This window comes from Chinchilla lanigera, unplaced genomic scaffold (assembly GCF_000276665.1).
Source record: "Chinchilla lanigera isolate Chin_1 unplaced genomic scaffold, ChiLan1.0 scaffold00033, whole genome shotgun sequence".
NCBI classification, from domain to species: Eukaryota; Metazoa; Chordata; class Mammalia; order Rodentia; family Chinchillidae; genus Chinchilla; species Chinchilla lanigera.
The window spans coordinates 16,353,403-16,375,663 of record NW_004955434.1 but is presented as its reverse complement, the minus strand read 5'-3'; the positions used below and the strand labels follow the sequence as shown (position 1 = coordinate 16,375,663).

Here is a 22,261-nt window from a genome sequence, read left to right as displayed (position 1 = left end):
ACATGTAGAGACAGGCTGTGATGTTCTTTATTATGCTTCTAAAGAAATGATTTTTACAAGTGAAATTGAACCTTTATGGATAATACTGTAAGTTACTCAGAGTCTTTTAAAAAGTGAAGATTATAAATCCCTATTTATATAAGTAGGTATAAATAATTGCTCTCATATATTAAAATAGTTCATTTACACCTGTTATATTTTCTTGTTGAATTGGCCTGTTTTTTCTTTTACTTTTTTTAAACCAGGATCCTTAAGGAATCAATTGGTTATATATATGTGTGTATGTGTGTGTATATATATATATATATATATATATATATTAGTTTAAACTTAATCCTATTTCTACACAACTGACATGTCTCTGCTTACAAACAGTAATGATAATAAAATGATATAGTATTTAAAGATAAGCACATGTAAATCTTTGTAAGTTCATAAAATTGAAACTGTCCAATTTTGGAAGGCTGTTTCTCACTTTTCAAATTTCTTAAAGGTTCTAAATTTTAACACTGAGAAAGTGGTTTGGAAAATAATTGTACTGAGATCTTATCAAACTCTTTTCTGAGACTTCTTTCATCAAGCCGTTTAAACTTTTTTGTGGCAGCACCGTTCAGTGGGGCATTGTGCTAGAATGAAGCCGCCATCCCTTTATGCCATGTGTCACATTCTTCCCTGTGCCTGCCTCACGCTGTATGTGCTTTGGTGACTTAAATCCACTAACAGAGTCCAAGACGGAGCCCCTTCCCTTCGTGTGAACTGTGTTCATCATTAAAATTTAGCTCTTTAACATACCTGCCCCTTCAGTGGACCTTGCTGCTGCAAGTCTTGATTTCTTTTTATTATTTTAGATGGATACTTGTTTGTAAAGAGTATCACATACGGGAGATGTGTAGGGTTCACACATACTGATTGTATCTGCCATTCTTACAGTAATAGGTAAAGGAATTATTTAGACTGAAGTGAATATCAAGAATGGAAGGAAAGCATAAAGAGATTAAGAGCATGAAAGTTGAGAGAGTGAGTGGAAGTGGGTGTGGTGGGGTTAGCTGGAGGGCTCAGGACCATCTGCTTTGCTCTAGAGATGACAGCTAATGAGAAGTTTGTGTGCTTGAGGAGGGGTACGTTATACCTATAATCAGGAGTCCTGGCATCAAGAAATCATTTTATTAACGTAGGATATAACAAATCTGCAGAATATGCCTGGAGTGAGAGCTCTTCAATTTCCACCAGAAGGAGGCAGATCATGAGACATCTGAATTTTGGAGCACTCTTTAAATTTGGAATTTGAGCACTAAAATTAGAGAATACTGCTTAGTAGAGATTTTTAAAAAGGCAACCATTATGAATAAGAACTGTGGTTCTTATAGGAATAATTGAATATGAATATAGAAATAAATATGAATTTATAATCCTTCTAAGCAGTTTCTTGCTTTAGATAAGCATTTTAAATTCAACATTGTTTATGCAGTTTGATGATGATTTTTCTTCTTTATTTTGATTTCCCTTTTTGCCAATTAGGTTTTATTGATAGTTTTTTATTCTGAGTTTAATCTCAGTGTTTCTTTTAATTTATATTTTCTTGGTGTATGTAAATTTGTGTATGTTATTTGTTAATTTCCTTTTGCTCAGCAGTAGCAGAGCCTTTTTTCCTCCTAAAATACTACATGGAAATTAAAATGAGAGGTGACATAGTTTTTTGCCAGAGCCTCTAAAGGACTCCCAACTGAATCCTAGGTCTACCTAGAGTTCTCATTCTTTTAAATAAAAGTTAGATAACTTTAATGGAAATGTAGTTAAGATTTGGAAAAGATCCATCAAAAGAGAATATAGTTCTAAATAAAACTGCTACAGTAAGTGTAGACGTAAGAGTAACACGGATCGGGTGAAGAGTGACTTGGCGCAGCAGACAGGCCCTCGCCAGCCTGCCCGGTTCAGAAGGCTGTGCTGAGAGTCTGAGTCCTCACGTACCTGTCTCGGCTGCTTCAGGCTTCCCCCTGCTCTCCGATGAGGTGGAGGAGACGGAAGACGCACAGCAACGAGAAGCTGCCCTGCTGACAAAGTGGCAGAGGGTGATGGGAGTGAACTATGAAGTGGTGGTAGGTTGGCTTCCCCTCCCCGATGTTCTAACTCACACCTGAGAAAAATACAATCTGAAACGGTCCAGAGAATTAGCACATATCTAGTTTTTTTAGAGAAGACCTCAATTGCTAATCTAGGTCCTGAAATCTCAAGATGAAGAATGTTACCCAGTAACCAAGGAGCTGAAATAAGTAGAATGGAAGTTTTAGAACTCATATTTCATCAATATTTTAATATTTCTGCCAGTATAAGTAAAATAGAGACAAAGTATTTTTCTAGTTCTTAAACTTAAGACTTATAGAAAGAATCCAAATGGAGTGAGAGTGTTGAAAAGAGGACGAAGCCTGTCGTGGCCTGTGCACAGAACTGCAGAACGTCTTTCCTTCCCTCCTCCTTTCTCACTCTCATGTACAAGAAATGGTTTCAGAGTCCCTGTCCCATGCCCCCTATAGCATGGTGAGTATTTTGTAGCATAAAACAGTTTGCATATCTAGTCAAACTATCACAACCTGCTATTTTAAAGAGAGGTTTAACAAAGTGAACACAATTATTAACCTCTAGATATATACCAAAATATTTTAGGGATTTCAAAAGGAAAAATAAAACAATTCTGCTGTGCAGATTTTTCATACTACTTATATTTATCTGTGTCAGAACAGATAAAGAACAACAGATACTAACATATATTATCAATAATTAACACTTACAAAGCCCTTCTTTACTATGCAATATTCTTTTAATTTTCCTAGCAGTAATCTTTTAAACATTTATGATGATTAACTTTCAAAGGAGAATTGAGTAAGTAGATCTGTTATTACCATTTTCAGTTGAGTTGTGGAAAAATGCCCTACCTAATTCCAGCTCAGAAATGATTAATTTAGCGTGTTCTCCTATGGGGTAGAGTTAAGATGGCTGGCATGTATAACTGAGACTAGTTTTTTAGGTGGTAACTGAATAATGAAGGGAACTCTTTTTTTTTAGCCATTTTGTCACAGACTTCAGAGCTAACATTGAACTTCTCTGTCCCATGTGCACATAATTCTCTTGCTGGTACTCCTAGTAATCTGCCCAGGGCAGAAATGTTCCCTGAGAAAAAGAGTAAGTTATTTATGGATCTTCATCAGACAAAGATAGACGAGATGGAGATCTAACTTTACATCATATGATATCAGTTATGCGGCATAAATGTAATACAGCAGAGAGAAGCACTGATAAACATTATCAGTGGGGCCCTGGAAAGCTTTGCGGAGGAATGATGTCTCAGTTGGGTTTCAGTGGTGAGAATTCATTCAGCATTACATTTCAAAGTCTGATAGTGACTTTACATAAGTTACTATTAAGATGTGAAAGAACTCTTTAAAGAAATAGCATTTTCTCAGTTTTTTACCCATTTCATTAAATTTGAAATAAAAAGTCAAAGTTGGTCATTTTTAGCATACATACTGACTTTAATACAAGTATTGGACTCTGTGCAAAAATAGGTAATTTCCTGGCATAATTCATTAGTGAGTATAAGAAGCTTTTATTCACTTTTAATGTTCTGAATGATCGTTGTTTTCCCTCAGTACAATTTAAGGTCACGAGGGTTGTAGGAGCAGGTTGCCTAATAGCCCTTTTCTCCCTGGACAGCTCTAGTTAAATTAACCCCTGTGAATCTCATTTAACTTTTTTAATACAAAGAGAGAAATTATACCTGTACATGAAAAGCAAATGAGAAAACTAATGAAGTGAGGTCAGCACAGTCCCTGGCACATAGTAGCAAGTGCTAAGTATGTGTCTTTTCTGTACTCTTGTTTGGGCTAAGGCCTTAAAGAAGTTCTGATGTCCTGCAATCTATTACGAGCATCTACACACACTGAGAAACACCTTGGGTGGTTGCAGATGGCTGCTTCTCTTCGTTATTTTTGGTTCAAGAAACCAGTAGCTATCAGTATTCTTTCAAAGGCAAAGCTTTGAAGCTTTGCAGGATTACAGTAAGGTTTTTGACATTCTTACTAGAAAATTAAAAATTTTGAAATGAACATAAAATACATGCATGAGTAGGAAAGAAGAAAGAATATATGAAAATTGTGATGATTTTTTCTCTTTCAGGTGGCTCATGTGAACAAGTTCAGTGAGAACAGTGGATTGGGGATAAGTCTGGAAGCAACAGTGGGGCATCATTTTATCCGATCTGTTCTACCAGAAGGTCCTGTTGGACACAGTGGGAAACTCTTCAGTGGAGATGAGCTTTTGGAAGTATGGAGCTATGCTTTTCTTCTTCTTCCATAAATAAAACTAAAAAGCCTACAAGGCGGCTTACTGTGGTCAGTTTATAAGGTCTCATTTTAAATTTCTCCTGCAGAGAATAATTGAGATCTACTAAAATGCGCCCAAAGCAGAAATTTTAAATCTGTGTGCACATGGAGCTTCAGAAGTTATTTTATGTTGGTTTTTATTTTGCTTTAGGTCCCAAGAATTTACAAAACTTTTATTGAAAAGTTTTAAAAATATATTTAATTTTTAGAATAAGTAATCCAATTTTCAACAGAATGACTTTCTTCCTTCATCCTTTGTGGATATTTTCATTAGTTTACCTTTTCTAGACTCCTGCACTGGCAGATCAAATGTGAATGAGACCTAATAGTTTTTCACAGAGTTTTTTAAAAGCTCCAGTTATAGCAAAACTCCAAACTTGTTCATAAATTGCTTTGGATAGTACTTTCGTATGTCTAACTACAGTTCTGGGCATTGCATAACTATGGTCATCACCACAATATAATTTGTTTTTAATAAAGTATCTTCTGAAGAATATTTATATTATTAAGTGTTTTTCTTATTTGGGTAATGTATCTCTTTTTATAGGTGAATGGCATAACTTTGCTTGGGGAAAATCATCAAGAGGTGGTCAATATTTTGAAAGAACTGCCTATAGAGGTGACGATGGTGTGCTGTCGTCGAACTGTGCCTCCCACCACCCAGTCAGAATTGGATAGCCTGGACCTGAGTGATATTGAGCTGACAGAAAAGGTATAAAACTTAGAGATGAGGCTAATCTGAATATATAATGGAAAGGATATATGGCGCTAAAACTATAAGCCATTTTTGTTTTCATCGGTATTTGATTTCCTCACATACCTCATAATTAGAGGGATGATCTTGCAGTCAGACAGATCTGGGTTTGAATCACGCTTGACACTAGCTGTGTGACCTTGGGCAAAAATCACTTCATCTTCTTGTATTTTGTTTTTCTGTAAAATTCGCCATGACACCTGCCTCAAAGAGTTGCTCTGGATGCTAATACAAGTAATGATATTAGATATTATCACATACAGGCATTCGTATAATTTATTTGCAATATTTCTATGAAATAGATGCTCATATATCCCCACTTACAGAAGAAAAAAGTACGTGAATATTATAAATGTAGTACACATATGGAGAAAGATGCTTTTCTGTCAGTTCTGTGCCTGGCACAGAAGGAATAGCTAAAATAGGCGTGGACAGACCATTTCAGTGTATAGAGGTCTTACTTGCACGCTCTGGTTTTAAAGTAAGAAATTTGAGCTCATAATATATGTCAAATAATTTTCTGTGACATCCAGACACACTCATTTTCTTGTCTGCTTTTCTTTTCCATTCAGATCAAAATGTCAAGTGTTGTTGCTAATCAGCTTTTCAGAGGATGCACAATAAATTTCTAAAGTTAAAATTTGGGTTATGCATAATTTATAGCTGTTTTGGTTACTTTTTTCTCATTGCTGAGACAAAAATACCTGACACTCAAAATTAAGGAAGGAAAGGTTTATTTAGCTCACAGTTTGTGGAAGTTTCAGTCCATACTCAGCTGGCTCCAAGGCGGGGGGTCACGTCACAGGGGCAACAGTATAAGGCTGCAGCAAGAGCAGGAGGGAGGAAAGTAAGCCTCTTTTCCTCCCTGACATTGTGTGCCCTCCTCTTCCTTACAAAGTAAGGACCCTGGCCCCCAGCTGAGTTACACTTCTAAACTTCTCAAGTTGATACAGTGTATCAACCATTGCAATAGCCTAGCCAGATCTCATTTAAAATATTAGAGGTGTTGTTGGGATTTGATTTACACTATACTGAAGGAATAATGGAATACTTTTGAAAACTTTAAGGAGTAAAGTTAACACTTTACAATATATACATTCTACCATGCTTTGGTTGGGTTTCCACACCGTTTTTATGGGTCTATTTTTAAAGACAATCATTAAAAGAACATTAAAAGCATAGTAGCTACTGGAGTTTCAAAAATGGATTTCTACTCTACACAGCCAACACAATGAAGGATTTCTGCAGTTTACCTGCTGACCAAAAGCACAAATACAAATTTATATTTTAGTAATTTCACTTTCACTGAAAGTTTAATTAAAGGTAAGCTCACCGCCCAGCAGGTTAACACGTGTATGGAGGCACACAGATTCAAATATTCTGTTTACATGCTTTTGGCAGACTGAGATGTTACATTAAATTCAGAGTTATGCAGTAAGCTGAAAACATGTTTTGGCATGTATTCAGCCAAGTTTAAGTGACTTTCCTGTAATTATAAGATAGAAACTTCACATGGGACCTAAAGCAGTGATGTAAAAAGATTGGTTTGGGGAATTTAGGCCAGTTTATCTAGAAGTTAACTGCTAAGTTGGTTTTTCAGGGTTTTTTTAATCATCTAGAAGATAATAGATGCAGAAATGAATCATATGAACGGTAGTTTGCTTGTGAATCTTATGAACAGTAGTTCTAATCAATTTTTATTTAAAATTCAATAAAAGTTAGTAATTTAATGGATGATAAGATTATAGTAGAATAGAAAACCTAACTCCAAATCTTGTACAGCTCAAAGGCAAGAATCATACATATCCATGCACATTTTAAGGTGGTATAAGTGAGATAATTACAATAAAACAGGTGGATATATTTGTATCCATGATCCTATGTTTTCCATAATTAATTAAAGCAAAAGTAGTATACAAATTAGAATTTCTTCCTAATCAGCACATTTTTCTTAAATTTGATATATTTATACATGCACATGAAGTTGAATTAACCTATGTTCACTTTATTTTTACTGCAAGAAGATAACATTTTGAATCCTAATTTCTGTGTTTACATGTTTGTAAATGTTACTTCATTTAATCCCCCAAAATTTCTATGAGATGAGTAACTTTGAAGCCCATGTTAAGAATGTGGTTCAAGGCAACAGGTGAGAAATCACGAAGTCAAGCTTCAAACCCAAGAAAAACTGATTTCGTATCTAATGGCTTGGGACTGTTTAATTTATTAATGAAACAAGCTTGTGCCTAAGTCACAGCACTTTAGAACCCTTGTTTGCAAAAGTGTAATATATATATTTTTTCTCTTGAATTGTTATATATATAAGGATTTTATTTAAAATTTTATTTACTTTTTTTCCTGACACAGAGGTAATGAAAAAAGTGAAGAACACCCATAATTGTGCCCCTGCAGTATGACTACTATATAATCCTATAAGAAATCTTCAAATATTACATTTTTAATACTGGTTACAGCTTATTATTTTTCTTCTTTAGTAAGTTATACCTTAATTCTTAAAGGAATCTTTCCTTGGCCATGTTGACATCTGTGTCTGCTACTCTGCTCCTGTGAAGTAAGAGCTATCTGATCTGTTATCTAGCCCCACCTAGATCTGGGTGAGCTCATTGGGTCGTCGGAGACAGAAGACCCACTGCTGGCGGTGACTGGCGTGAGCCAGAGCACGGAGGAGGCTCAGGCACCTTTGGCCATGTGGGAGGCCGGCATTCAGCACATAGAGCTGGAGAAAGGGAGCAGAGGCCTTGGATTTAGCATTTTAGACTATCAGGTGAGTGTACACTTACTTGTAATAATTTTTCTAAAAAAGATGCCATATACTAAAATATATAATATTGACAGCAAAGTGTTACAGTCATGAAAGATATTTTCTTGCTGTCAGTGACTTTCAACATAGTAATTTATATGATTCAGTGGTCCTCATAAAGGATTTCTTTTAACAGTGAATTCATTGAGCTATTTTATATTTGAACTCTTAGAAATTTGGGAACACAGAATACATTTTAGGAATATCATAGAAATATAGTGTTTTTGTTATTTGAGAGGTCTGTTTTATATCCCTGTTCTTGATTGGTGGATCATATTTAATTATAATTCATAAAATACTAGATATGCATTTCTTTTGTCTTATGTACATGATAGGTGTATAATATGATGTATGGTAGGTTCTAGTGTGCCGGTTACGTCACTAAATGTTTGAACATGTCTAAAGTGGTCAGGTGCGGCCTGTGTCCTCCCCGGCACTGGGTTCTGTGGTGAGGAAATGAGGAAGTGCTGTCTGATAGGGCACAGTGTTGCCCCTTACCAACCCCAGGCAGAAAGCTGTCTCAGTTAACTCTAGGGAGTTGTGTTCCTAGTCTTGATTCTGCCATCATGTTCTAATGTTGAGGTTGCTGTGGGAATGGAAAACTGCATCACCAAATACCCTCTGACCTTTTTGTTCTGTATTTCATTTCAAAAGAATGGGTGCTACCTTTAGTACGCTCACATCTAGTAACGCCTGTTAACAAATGCTGATGTTAATAATAGTACACCTGGCATTGAGCCTCCAGTGGGCTATAAAATTTGACGGCTCAAAATTACCATCTCGAAGTTGTCTGTACAGTATAAGAGCTCTGCTCAAGAACATTAGCAAATGAGAGTGGTACTGTTTCTGGCAAGCTCTTCATAAACTCTCTAACCTGAAATAGAGACAACTGTTGCCCAAATAATTTATTGGAAATTTCATACAGAATTTTTTTGTATACAATTTTTAAGGTATCTGAAGCAATTAACCATTCAATACAATTCAAACAGGATGACCTAGAAAAGTTTTCCAGTGTAAAAAAGAAATGAGTTCCCATTGCTGTTCATTCTGTTAGGACCCGGTTGACCCAGCAAGCACTGTGATTGTGATTCGTTCCCTGGTGCCTGGCGGCATTGCTGAAAAGGACGGACGACTTCTTCCTGGAGATCGCCTCATGTTTGTCAATGACATTAACCTCGAACACAGCAGTCTGGAAGAGGCGGTGGGAGCCCTGAAGGGAGCTTCGCTGGGGACTGTGAGGATCGGGGTGGCCAAGCCTTTACCTGTAAGAGTTTAGATGCTGGCGCTTTCTTCTATCTTTATAAGAAAAATGGTTCGTAGGCTTCTTTTTTAGCTTCAGATGTTCTTGTGATAGAATCATCACTGTAGGTGCTTTCTACCAACACGGTTGTTAGCCACGTAAGTATACAAATTTGACTTTGAGTGATATTTTTAAGAGGATCAAGGAAAGCAAATAGCCAGGATATTCACAGATAAATTTGTAACATTGCTTTATGTTTTTTTTAACCTTATTGAAATTCAGTAATAAAGTCATGATGAAGGCAAAATCAGATGTTTCAAGAAATATGGATTCAAATATTAAAATACCAAGGTATTGGGGGTATTGAAACTGAATGCCATTTACAACTCATCGTAGACTCTTTAATCACAGTGAGGCAGAGTAGAACTTCCAGCAGAGTAGCTTGAGTTCTTCAATTATTTTGATCTCAACATGTTTGTTGTCTACTTATTGTAGAGCAGGACATTGAACTTTGCAAAACGGGTTCATTGGTTTGTGGCTACCTCATGCGCGGGCGTAGTTCCCGTAGTGTATACTGCAGTGTTGGGAGCAGCAAGCGAATTTCTGCCCTCTAAAACAGTGTGCTTTCTTGGTGTGCTGTAACACGGTACTTACTAATGGCCACTGTAGTGCAATTCAATATTAGACACATTGTGAATTTTTAAAATTTTTCCCGGTATATAATTGAGTTTTAAATGAAAGGGTGAATATATTTTCTCTTCAGAAAATACAAACACTTAAGATACATTTGCATAAATTACAATAAAGATTTATTGATTTTTTTGTGAAAGGATTTAAGTAATAAGCTTTGTTAATATATTTTAAAGTTAAATTATTCCATGTACCAGTTGTATTCCATGCAGAATTTCAATAACCTATAAAACTGTACTTATGAAAAAGTAAAGAGAGAAAGGGAAGAATGAAGAATACGCTAAACCACCCTAAAATTAAACCAAGATTATAGAAATCATGAAGAAGATCCGAATAAAGGGCAATGCACGAATGAGCTAGGCCATTATGAGACTGCAGCTTCATTACGGTTGGATCATAAATTTGGTTCTGCTCTTTCTGTTAGGCAAAAAGAAATGGCAAACAGGTTCAGTACACATTTCTTACTGCCCTGAAGGAGAAACTGTGCCGTTTATTTTGAAGCACGGTCTTCTTTTTCTTGCTAGTTCCAAAATAAATTTCTTACAATACAAAGTCTGCTATTTGAAATTTAGTGTGCATTGTAACACAGGATGAATATATCTATTACTTTGAGTGAAGCTGAATAAAATTAAACTCACGTTTGGAAACAAATGGAAACCAGATTTTTCCTGTGATATTTATGCATGTATATACCTATTGCTGATGCCGAGGATGTATCTAAATGTTTTAACCCATTTTGTTGGAGATCGGAATAAACTGTCAGATTTTTTCAGTCGGTGTGCTCAGGATTACAGTGTAATAGCTCAGGGCTATAATTTAAGCAGACAGTGTACTTGTTTTTGTTCTATTTCTTATAAGCCATACTAAATTATTCAGCTTCACTGTAGGTTCAGTAACATTCCTTGTCAAATCAATCATATTCTTTAAAGTAATATCCTAAAAAGGGGTGAGAGAGATGATTTTTTCTTTTCAGTGTTTCCTCTCTCTACACCTGTTTTTAAGTCTTAATAACTTAGGATTTGCCTGTCATTCTTTGGCCAGAATATTTCAGAGTTAAAATGACCTGAAGATTACTATGATTTTGCTTTTCTTTTTGTTTTGGGGGACTGGTTATTGAACTCAGGACCCTGCGCTTGCCAGGCAGGCACTTGTGCTGCTGAACTATATCCCCGGCCTGATTATTATAATGTAGAAAGTTGTTGATTTTGATAATCTTTTATAAGAAGAGTAAAATAAGTAGAAAGATTCTCATCTAACGTATGATGTTTATACTACAATGAGTATCCTCTGTATCTTTTCAAGTAAAGTGTTGAACATGGGAGTTTGTCAAATTTATACTTATCATTCTGTGTTCAAGTCATTTGGTATCATTTGAAAACCTCCCATTTTTTACTTCTCTCCCTTCATTTTTCTTCCCCTTGTCTGCTTCCCTCCTTTCCGTTCTTCTTCACTGCTCTCTCTTTCCTGGGAACTGGTACTTAAACATCATTCTGCAGCTGTCACCAGAAGAAGGTTATGTTTCTGCTAAGGAGGATCCCTTTCTCTACCCACCACTGTCCTGCAAGGAGCAAGGTCTGCGTGCCAAAGCCCTCTGCGGGGCTGACTTGGCTCTGGTTAGTGGCCCAAGTTATCCAGCGTTCTTTTCGAATTTTTATATGTCTTACTTTGCCTTTCCAAATATTCTGAATAAAACTTACCATACTCTTTGCTCAGTATATTTTAGAAATTTATTGTGTACATCTTACTTTCAACCAGATTGTGACCTATTTGTTCTCCTGTATATATTTTGGTAAGCCAAATTTTGAAGGAGTTCTTTTTGTTAATCTTTTTAAATTAAAAGCTCTTGAAGTAGCTCTCTGGGAAGTTATATATCCTGTACAACGTACTATTATCTTAAATAGTACCCAGTCATAGCAAATTATTATTGAAATGTCACAGGACACAATTATATCAGTCTTTAAAGTATCCCAAGAAACAGTATTCTCTGTACAGTTTGAATGGCTTCTTTACATTTCTTTAAGTGAATGTCAATCAAAGAGATTAGTCCCACTTTTATGAATGCTTAGCATTTTATGATAAGAATAGACAACCTGGGATCTTGTCCCTAACCAGCTATATAATGTTGGGCTGCTCAACTACTTAGTTGAGCTACTGGATCCTAGTATTTTTATCTCTACAGTAATTAAGCAAACTAACTTTTAGAATTTCCCCTAAGATTCTAAGGCAATAGGTATACAAATTATATTGAGATATTCTTTCTTAAATACTATTGAAAATATGTTTTATCTGTTACAACCATGTTGCAAGACAGTTAATACCATCTATCTCAATAGTAAACACTAAGTATTTATTATCTAATTTGTTGTACATAACGTACATTAATAAAAGGTGAACCTCTACGTAGTGACTCACTAGTGAGTTTGAATCTGTACTTAAACTATGCTATCAAGCCCATGAAACACACTTCAAGTGAAAGTCACCTTGAAGTAGCCTGAGTGTGTTTTAGGAGCTTTTTCAGTGGTACCTGAGCAGGGCGGTAGTGCATCTAACTTCTTCTGAACACCTGAGCTGAAATCAGCTAAGTAGAATATGTGGAATTCACCATGAAGATAACCAGAAGACACTGACAAATCCTAAAGTGTGAGCATGAGTAAATCGCAGGTGTCGAACTCAGTGTGACTTTTTCACTTGGGTCTGCCACAGAAGATAGTAATAGAATTTTTAGATAATATATGGTGAAATTACCTATCTCATTCTGTATGAGTTTCCTAATAGAACTTTGTAACCTAAAGCTTCGTCATAACCAGATGATAATTAGGTCCCTTATTAGAATAATTTTAGCATGAAATCAGATTTTTGTCTTTGGTTTCTATAACTTCAAATGGTTTCAAACTCTAGTTAAAGGTGAACTAGATAAAACACGTCGTGAGGTTTCAAAAATGTAATTGCTGTGTTTTTGAATAAGTTTATTTTAGTTGAATAGAAGAGAGAACCTTGTTCATTTTATGAAGTGTAAGAGCTGGTCCTTTGAACTTGAAAACAATAAATATTTTCTTTAACTTTTGAAAATGTTAATACTTCACATTGATCCTGGCCTTCTGTTGTTACTTGTAGCCTTTTACTGATAGGATAAAATAGCCTTCGATGCCAGCACTGTCCTCGAGGGGCAGTTTGGCCTTGTTCTGCCTCACAGTCGGTCAGATGTGCCCAGGAGGGTGGAAAGAACATGTAGCAAACAGGGTAGAGGCAAGAATGATGCCGCTGCGCCTTGTAGCGTCCGCTGGAGGCTGTGGTGTTTGTGGTGAAGCAGAACCCCTACTGACACCGTCTCATTCCTAGGTGGAGTCGCGCGATGCCGGAGTGCTGGATGAGTCCCCATTGGAGTCGCAGTGCTCTCCTGGTACTGACAGCGTCTACTCTACCCAAGCCTCTGTCTTATCTTTCCACGGCAGTGCTTGCAGTGATGGCCTCAGCCGTGGTCCCTCCCTTCCATCATCCCCTACCAAGGTACAGATCAAAAGCCGTCTTGCTTACGAGAAGGCGTTGTGTGTCATTTTCCAGAGCTTATTATTTAGGGGCCAGTTGTAGTAGTAGCATACTGGAGACATACATTTCCCCAGCTGTGGATTCGCTATCAGATTAAAGTACAAGTTCGTTTAGCTAGTGTTGATGGGCTATCTTTCAGACTAGTGTGACTGTTTAATTTTAATACCTGTCGGGTAGAGCGATAGATACAAGGGTTCAAAGTTTTGATTAGAATTTTCATGTCAGAAAAAAACCTAATGAAATGCATTTTCCAAGTTGTGGGTTTTAACATTATTTATTTTGGAAAAATTATAAGAATAACATTGCTTTCTTAATGTTTTTAGAACTAACCCATGCATACTTGCATATTAAAATGTTTTCTGTAATTTAAAATGTATTAGCTAAGGCAAATTTAATGCTGTATTCTTATATAAAATGATGCCAAAGAGTAATTTATATAAAAGTCACGGAACATACTTTGGTATGTTTCCATCACTGGATGTAAATGAAGAGTTTGTTTATTGTTTGACATAGCATCTACATTTTAGAAATATATTATTGGCATAGATACCCCAGTGCTATCCATTTTTTGGTGACATAGTCTATAATGTTTAGTAAGTAATAGTTTAAACCTACCTAATCTTTTAAGTGCAGAATAGTATGGTATTTCTTTCTTTAATTTGTATTTACTGATTACTAGTGAGATTTAATACTTTTCCACATACTGGCCATTTGTTTTTCATATTTTATCAACAATATTTCATATATTTTGACCACTTTTATATTAGTTGCTTATCTTTCAGATGATTTGAGTAGTTTATATATCTGGAAATTAATGCATAAAGTGATTTGATAATTATTTTTACATGTATATCTGCATATAGTGAAAATCTAAATATATGTAGGCATGATATTTCTCAACTTCAGGAAAGAAATTTTCCTCATTGAAAAAAAGGAAACATGGGAACTGAGCTGTATATATCATATTGTTTTAAGAAAAAATGATTGAAGAAAATATGGAAAATGTTCATATCTGTTAAATATAGGCAAAGTGTTCATAAGTAGATACATTTTCTTTACTTTTCTGTGTTGGAAATATACCGTAAATATGCTTTAAAATAAAAAGACTGGACAGTCATTTCTTTCTTAAATATGTAATACTTTTTCTGCATAGAGTGAGTTTATGGGAGTCTTGTTCATGAAGACATTAGAAAGTTGTATTTTCATAGTTGTAGCACATTTTCTCCCTTTCCTAAATAACAAGTACTTTTTGGGCCAGAGCCTGTTGAAAGCATTTTGTTTTTATGTTCAAGGTGCACCTGTTTTCCTTGCAAATGATGCTGGGCGATCTCCTTGAATTGGTTTGCAGGTATAATCTTGCGTGGAGCAGCTGTTCTCTCCTAGCACACCCGAGACTGTCTGTCTGGCTGTGTTCTATCTGGAATATGTTCAGCCTGTACCGGCCTCAGGGCTAGAAGCTGAGTTCGTCTCCTAATGGGATCTCTTAATCCATAGCATAGCATAGCATACTTCTTGCCAGTGGGACAGATTGCGTTGTTTAACTTAGTAATTGTTACTTAAAGGGATTACACAGTCTGCATACTGAGAAGCATATATTTTACAGGGCAAATGCTGGTTGTATGCAACACAACATACTGGCTTACTGAACTGTATTTGCCTCTTATTTTGTTTTTTTCCCCCTAAGGAGTTTACTCTTTCGTTGAAGCAAATTTGGCAAGCTGGTCTAAAACTGAAATATTGAAACTATAAAACAACAAAGTATTAATGAGGGTGTTCTAAAAACACATTGTAAAACTCCAGGTGCTTTCTGTTTCTTAGGAAGTACAAGTAATCCTGCATCATGGTATGTCTCTGCAAATCTAGGGTCTGGTTCTTATTTTGACTACGCCTTTTTAAGTACTTGTATATTTACTGCACAGTTTATCCAAATAAAAAGTATATAAAATACTGTTCTTGTTCTTTTGCACTATATTCATCTTAAAAGACAGAATGGTGATTTATGACGGAATTTAGAGTTGACTTTTTTCTTCACAAATGAGTCCACATTAAGACTTTTAAATTGATAAAACTATATCATATATATATAATTCTTTAAATATATGGTATATGTGGGTATTTAAGAAAAAGAAGATGTCCCCATACTTATTTGAAAGGATAAAATAGAGTGTGAGGTCCCCCAGTGATGCCTTAGATTTTGACTTTGTTAAACATAATCATGTGGCCCTGAATGGAGACATAGTTTGAGCCATGTCTTCTCCTTGATGAGAGGGGCTCCCCGGGGAGCATGGACACAGAGCAAAGCCTTTGCCTTGTTTGTTTGGTTGGTTTACTGATTACTGATTGATCGATCCATCGATTGATTGATTGTAATACTGGGGTTTGAACCTGGGACCTTTGCACTGCACTGTACTAAGCTACATCCCCAATCCGTACTTGCTTGCTTATTCATATTTTATGTTGAGAGAAGGTCTTGCGGAGTTGCTAAGGGTGGACTTGATTTTGCCTTGGCCTCCCAGAGTGCTCAGATTACAGGCATAAGCCACCACGTCCAGCTGCAGCCTTGTTCTTCAGTGAAGAGTTTAGGACTAAGGAGTTTAAAGAACAAAGAATAGTAGCTGTTCATTTTTGCTCCTGTTCAAACAAGTCTCCCATTTCGGGCCCGCTCTGCATCTTGGAAACAATTTTTTATTAGTACGTTTGCAGTAAGTGTTGCTTACAGTCCTTGTGTGGAGTTGGTACGTGTACATAACACATCCTGATTCTTTCATCATCCTCTTTCCGTCCTCTCCTGCCACCATCTCTTGATCCCCTTCCTATTTGAGAAAGATCTATTTTTTAAAAGAAATATGTTTGCTTAATGTGATTGATTGTCAGTTTAGGATTTAAGTATGTTCACTTTCATGTCATTTGAATTAATCAGAGGCAGATTGTTGCAGTGTCCATTTGAAAGGCACATGGCCATGCCAGTGAGTCTTTCCTTTCTTACTATTCTGTGCTTTAATTTTTTATTAATATTACTCTGTTCTTTTCCTTGTTTCCTCCCAAGACATGACAAAATGCAGAAATAATTGTTTTCCAAACCTAACTGTTTGCAGAGTTTCGTTTAGAAGCTCAATCCGCTGTCTGAGAAGGTGCCTGCCCTAGCTCTCCCTGTTTTGACATGAAAATGTAACCACTGCACTGAAGCGCCGTCCACTGAGGCCCCCTTCCTTGCCCCACCGTGGGCCCGCGCCCTCAGTCTCTAACCAGGGGTGAAGTTGCTGCCAGGGCTGTGCGCGGCCTTCACTCCTGAGCGGGCTCCCCTGAAAATGATGTGGACGCTCCTGTTCGTCAGGGTGGCTACCTTGCTGCTTGTGCCTCACGTACCAGCACAACGAATGGGTTCTATTCTGCTTATGCGTCTGTCCTGTCTGTTCCTATAAATCCTTGTTTGGTGTTAGTCTCTAACAAAATGTTACTGCTTTTACATCCACATTTAGAAGTTGATGATGTCTTGGTGTTTTTTAGAAAAGTTAGGATCCAAAAGCTAGTTAAATCATTCCAATTAAAATGAGGACTGCTTGTGAAGGTCTTACTGACAGAGTTGGAGACTGTCAAAGGTATACAAGATGTTGCCTGCTCCTGCCATGGAGACAGTGCATACTGATAAAGGAAGGCACCGTATCTCCGAATGAGCAGAGAAGTTCAGTAAGTGGGGGCAGTGGTGCCTGCAGTCATTTTTTCCTGAAGTGTAACAAAAAATTCATCTGTTGCGCATTGGAAAAAAGTGGGTTGTAGTATTTAGCTATTCTATATAAATTTATTATCTTGATGAATATGGTGTTCAAGTATAACCTTAAGCATTTCACTTAAGAAATAGAGCTTTTATATAAGTACATATGATATTTTAATGTAATCTCTCCCCTATCTATGCCTGAGAACAAAAATACAAGGTGCGATTGAAATATACAGTATGACGAATGCTTAAAGTTAAAACAATAATTACAGTAAGAGCACATTGCCGTCAGCCCCCCTCAGAATACTTCCACGTACTCCAGACATTTATCTCATTCTTGCCACGAGAGCTAGGTCTGGAAGTTCTCTTCTGTGAGTATCTTCAGGAGGTGTAGTTAAGAAGTACGGTGAGGGGCTGGGGATTTAGCTCAGCGGCAAAAGCGCCTGCCTGGCAAGTGCAAGGTCGTGAGTTCAGTTCCTGGTACCGGGGAAAAAAAAAAAAAAAAAAAAGAAGTACGGTGAATGTCGGTACAGAGTGCCATCTAATGAAAAGGCGGACTGATAAAAACATTCCGCTGCATCCGCATTCACCTCATCCACGGGAACTGGCACCATGTAACTTCCGGCTCTCCCTTTACTTCAAAAAGACTATGAAAAGTAAATGTTTTACATTGATTCAGGACAACAAAGCAGCCGTGACAGCAGGACACTTACCGAGAGGTCCTGCACAACTGCTTTAGAAAGCAGCAAGAAAGAGAGGTGTGCAAAGTCAGGGGGCATACTTTGAGGGAGATTACTACAACTTATCTTTTATTGTAATAATTTTTTTAAATGTAAATGTTAACTATGTTTTTCGGTCACACTTTGTATATCAAGTGGAGGCAGAGATTAACATGGGCTTTTGGAAACCTTCAATTTAGGTATTATGATGCGCTGCAAAATTTAAGTTATTATTTTGCATTTTATGTGGAAGAACTTGTTTTTCTTTTAGATCATAAGAGTTAAAAATAAAACTCAGTTGTTCAGCAACCAAAAATGTTTCTATAGTGGGAGTATGTTGTCTGCTGTGTTATTAGCTATTTCTTTTCTATGGGTCTGTGTTAAGTCCTTCATGAATAATACATGAAAATCTCTGTTATACCATTTTCAGCAAACACCAGCTAACAAGGCTGGCTTGACCTCTTTTACTTTGAAAAGCAGTTTTGCTTGTGATCTTCATTTGAGGCATGGGTGAGATGATTTATGGCTAATTATTATAATTAATTTAGTAATACTGAAGCTAACCAGTTCTTTAGTAAGTACATTGTTATTTTTCTTAAGAATAAAATAATCAGAGCTAGGTGAATGAGACAACATGTTATTTGGACTCTGAGAATGTAGAACCTATTCCTTTGCTATTATTTGTTCCTGAAAAGTCTAAAGATATTAATTGCTCAAATGATAGACCAGCTATGTCCATTTCTTTGTTCCAGGTATATTTGATAATTTCAGAGATGATAACTTGCATTTAAGAAAAGAAGTGTAGTAAACTACGTTGCAGCAGTTAAATTCCTCATTTATAAAAAATACAGACATCTCATACTACATGTGAAATAAATTCTAGAAGACAAATCTGAAAAACATATATAAAGTGTAACAAAAATGTTAGCTCTTCATTTACTTTATATAAAGGAACAATTTTTTAATCAATATGTATAACCCAGAAGCCACAAAAATGAATAAAAGAAAAATAAAATTTACACATTTGATTATATAAGGAGTTTAATTTTTGTGTGACTAAAATGTTATGAATACAAACTGAAAAGACAACAGACGGAGAATATTTGCAGTGAATGTAAGAAAACGCTATATTCAGAATAGGTCACTGACTAGAACAAGTAAAAATCCTGATAATTGTTCCAAAAGTATTTTAATGCATGTGCTAATTTATTTCACTCATGCTACTAGTTTCTCCTAGTTCACTGGAAAGACAGTTTAGTGCTATTATCTGTTTCTTTTTTGGAAGAATCTTTGGATCTATGCCTTGTAGTCCGAGTAACTACTTTGAAGGTCATGATGCACAGTATATTGACTATTGTTATTCTCTTACTTTGTTAAGAAATTTTGTTTTATTTTCACATAAAATTAAAGAAAAGTGGATGAAGTATATGAAGAGAGTGTTCATGAAATATACACAAATGGACCAATTGTAAGGAATGTCACAGTAAAACATTGCTGAGTATTATTTGTTACAGACCAGATTACCAAACTAATCTCTAGTTGGTGAGGTTAGTAAATAGGTGTTCCCATATTCTCTTTCTGTGATAGAAAATTGGAAGATATTTTGGCAATACATACCAACATTGTAAGTTTGAATACCATTGGACCTCCCGCTGCAATCCTAGTGGTTTATAGCAAATACATTCTCACACATGTGTATGAAGTTGTATAATATAAATAATTGTAAAAGCTGACAACTTTTAGACATTTTCTTTCTAGTGAGGCCTTTTTTTAGTGGGTTTTAGCTTTGTCTTCCAAACACTCCTATATTAAGTCCTCTTATTTTCCCACATTAATAGGTTAAAAAAAAACAAGGTAAAACCACAGGTGTTTGACTAGCCAAAGTTCAGCTAACTACCTGTGAACCAGAAAGTGTACTCCCATACCACCCCTACTTAGGAATAACTTCAGCCATAAAATTAGGCTTTTTTTTTTTTTAACTCACAGGGTAATTTCTCATATCAGGGTGTAAGGATATTGGGAAAAAAGAACAAGTAAAATGTACTGCTTAATGTTGGTTCTGTTTAGGTTTCAAAAATGTATTATATTTCAGCTTGTGCGTGTGAGTTGTGTACTTATGTGCACATATTGTGCAAACTCATAAACTGGAAGAGGTAAATAGCTAATTGGTGCCCCCACTTACACGCATGGAGCAGTGGAAGTGACAGCTGTGAGAGAAGACCTTCGTGTTGTACTCTGTGGGCATCCGCAGTGCATATCTGTACGGCTTGAATCTTGCTCAGGGTAATGTGTTTATAGGCTACTTTTGCAATTTAAAAACATCAATTAAAAGTTGAAGGGAAATCTGATAGGTTTCTTCAACAACAGTTCATAAAACAACTTTTGCTCAAAGCATATAAGTAATACAACATGTCTGCTGTAAGTACGGATACATGTATTCATTTCTATAAAACTGTAAAACTTTACAGTTTCAGGGAATCACAGGAAGTGTCTAAGGCATGGCCAAGGAGAGGTTCTGTGATCCTCAGATCTCTGCTAACAGTCTGGGTTAGAACGTGACAGCCCAGTTTAGTGTTGTATTATATCTCATAAAACATTGATGAAAACTTCCCCTGTAATAATCTGAGTTGCAAGGCTTTCTTTTCATCTCCATAAATACCTATAAATGCTTATCGAAGTTTTCTCTCAGAGGCTCTTTTAAATCCAATTCAATTAATAGCATGATTTGAATACTCCGACCTCATAGTAAAGAGGAATTTCAGACTGACTGGAAATGAACTATACTTTAAAATAGTTTAAGTAAGATTTGGAAATGTAAATTATTTGTAATCTTTATGTAGTTTAAACCAAACAGCTATATTTGTGGATACAGGTGTGATCAAAAGATGTTAAATGTTCAGATTTTAAAAACGTCTCCCTGTAAAAGAGACATTGCCATTAATGCCCCCCAGAATGCCGCACCCCGTTTCAGACACATTTATCGCACCATCCTTGCTTCTCCCTGGAACAGTTCTGGAAGCCCTTTTGTATGAGTGGCTTTCGTTGTGCCATCATGGTTGCCTGGATGTCCTGCTGAATTGACTACTAACAGTTTACTTTTCATAGTTGTGTTGACTTTAGTGAAGAGCAAGAAGTTTCAGGGTGACAGGTGTGGTGAATAAGGTGGATGAAGACACAACATACTATTTTTACTTGACAGAAATTGCCATAAGCATTTTGAATCAATTCGGGATATTGAGGCAGCTATGAGAAGACATTCACAAAAGAGGATTTCTGGAACTGCTTTAGAGTGTGGCAAGCATGATGAATAAGTGTGTGGGATGTTTAGAAGGTGTAAAAAGGTATATACTGAGGGGCAATTAATGGCACTGTGTTTTTTACTGTAATAGAATTTAAAAAATTATTTTTAAACTTACACCATAGTTTCTGCTTATACTCAAGATTGTACCCGAATGTTATTTATGTATGGTATGTTGTATACGTATATGCATGTTGTATACATATAAACCAATAGAATATGAGATTTTCAGGAACTGTATTTAAAAAATTTATGAAAATAAATATGAGAAAATCTGCTAAGTGACTAATTCATGTTTGTGCTTTTTAGATAAATAATTGTGTTTTATTTTTCACTAAATAGCTGTTAATTAAGTAGCCATAAAATAAATTGATATAGGTCAGCTTATAATTTTTAAAATTCTTTTACTCATCAGGATGTTGATGAAAATTCCTCTGATCTAGTACATGATCTGCACATGTCCTTGGAAGAACTGTATGCCCAGAGTCTCCTGCAAAGGCAGAATGAGAATCCATCTTTAGCAGACATGAGCATGGGATCTGCTTCTGCGTTTGCCATAAATGACTATACACCTGCAAACCCTATTGAACAGTATGGATGTGAAAACACAGTGCCTTGGACTGAATCTCAGTTCCCGAGTGAAGTTACCTCGAGCGCAGAGCTTCCTTTTCCTGTGGCCCCCGACTCAGCCGGAAAGGTGACACTGTGAAGACATGGCTTATGTGTGATGAGACAGTGAAATTGGAGTGTTCTGGCTAGTCTGGGTATTTGAATGAGTACTTGTCTGACCCTGGAACACTGAAGCAACTTTTGAACTTGTTTTGGGTACAGGTTCTTGCTGAATAAAGCATTACTAGGTAGAGCACATGTGTAATGTTGAAATGTATTCCAAAGTCTAGTTTTCCTTTCTACGTAACTTGTTTTTTCTTGCTTTCAGGGCTCTGAGTGCTTAATTGAACGGAGCTCTCTATCCTCTAATGACCAGTCTGTCATGCTAGAAAATATGTCCAAAGAATCTTTTGAGAGGACTATTACTATAGCAAAAGGCAATTCTAGCTTAGGTAAGTTCCCCATTCCTGCATCTCCCCACTTCACCAAACCA

The 22,261-nt window shown here is 36.2% G+C and overlaps 1 protein-coding gene across 9 annotated transcripts in view; it reads left to right on the top strand.

The window, feature by feature from the left end:
- Mpdz (multiple PDZ domain protein) overlaps nucleotides 1–22,261 on the top strand; it is a 147,731-nt gene that overhangs the window by 56,190 nt on the left and 69,280 nt on the right. For 8 of the 9 annotated variants that reach the window (XM_013516315.1, XM_013516322.1, XM_013516317.1 and 5 more), the window contains 9 exons: nucleotides 1,987–2,096; nucleotides 4,171–4,317; nucleotides 4,924–5,088; nucleotides 7,730–7,915; nucleotides 9,006–9,215; nucleotides 11,378–11,494; nucleotides 13,221–13,388; nucleotides 21,575–21,856; nucleotides 22,097–22,220. In XM_013516315.1, the coding sequence (XP_013371769.1) occupies nucleotides 1,987–2,096; nucleotides 4,171–4,317; nucleotides 4,924–5,088; nucleotides 7,730–7,915; nucleotides 9,006–9,215; nucleotides 11,378–11,494; nucleotides 13,221–13,388; nucleotides 21,575–21,856; nucleotides 22,097–22,220 (1,509 nt within the window). The remainder of the gene's footprint in view (nucleotides 1–1,986; nucleotides 2,097–4,170; nucleotides 4,318–4,923; nucleotides 5,089–7,729; nucleotides 7,916–9,005; nucleotides 9,216–11,377; nucleotides 11,495–13,220; nucleotides 13,389–21,574; nucleotides 21,857–22,096; nucleotides 22,221–22,261) is intronic. The other variant, XM_013516320.1, reaches the window with a different exon arrangement.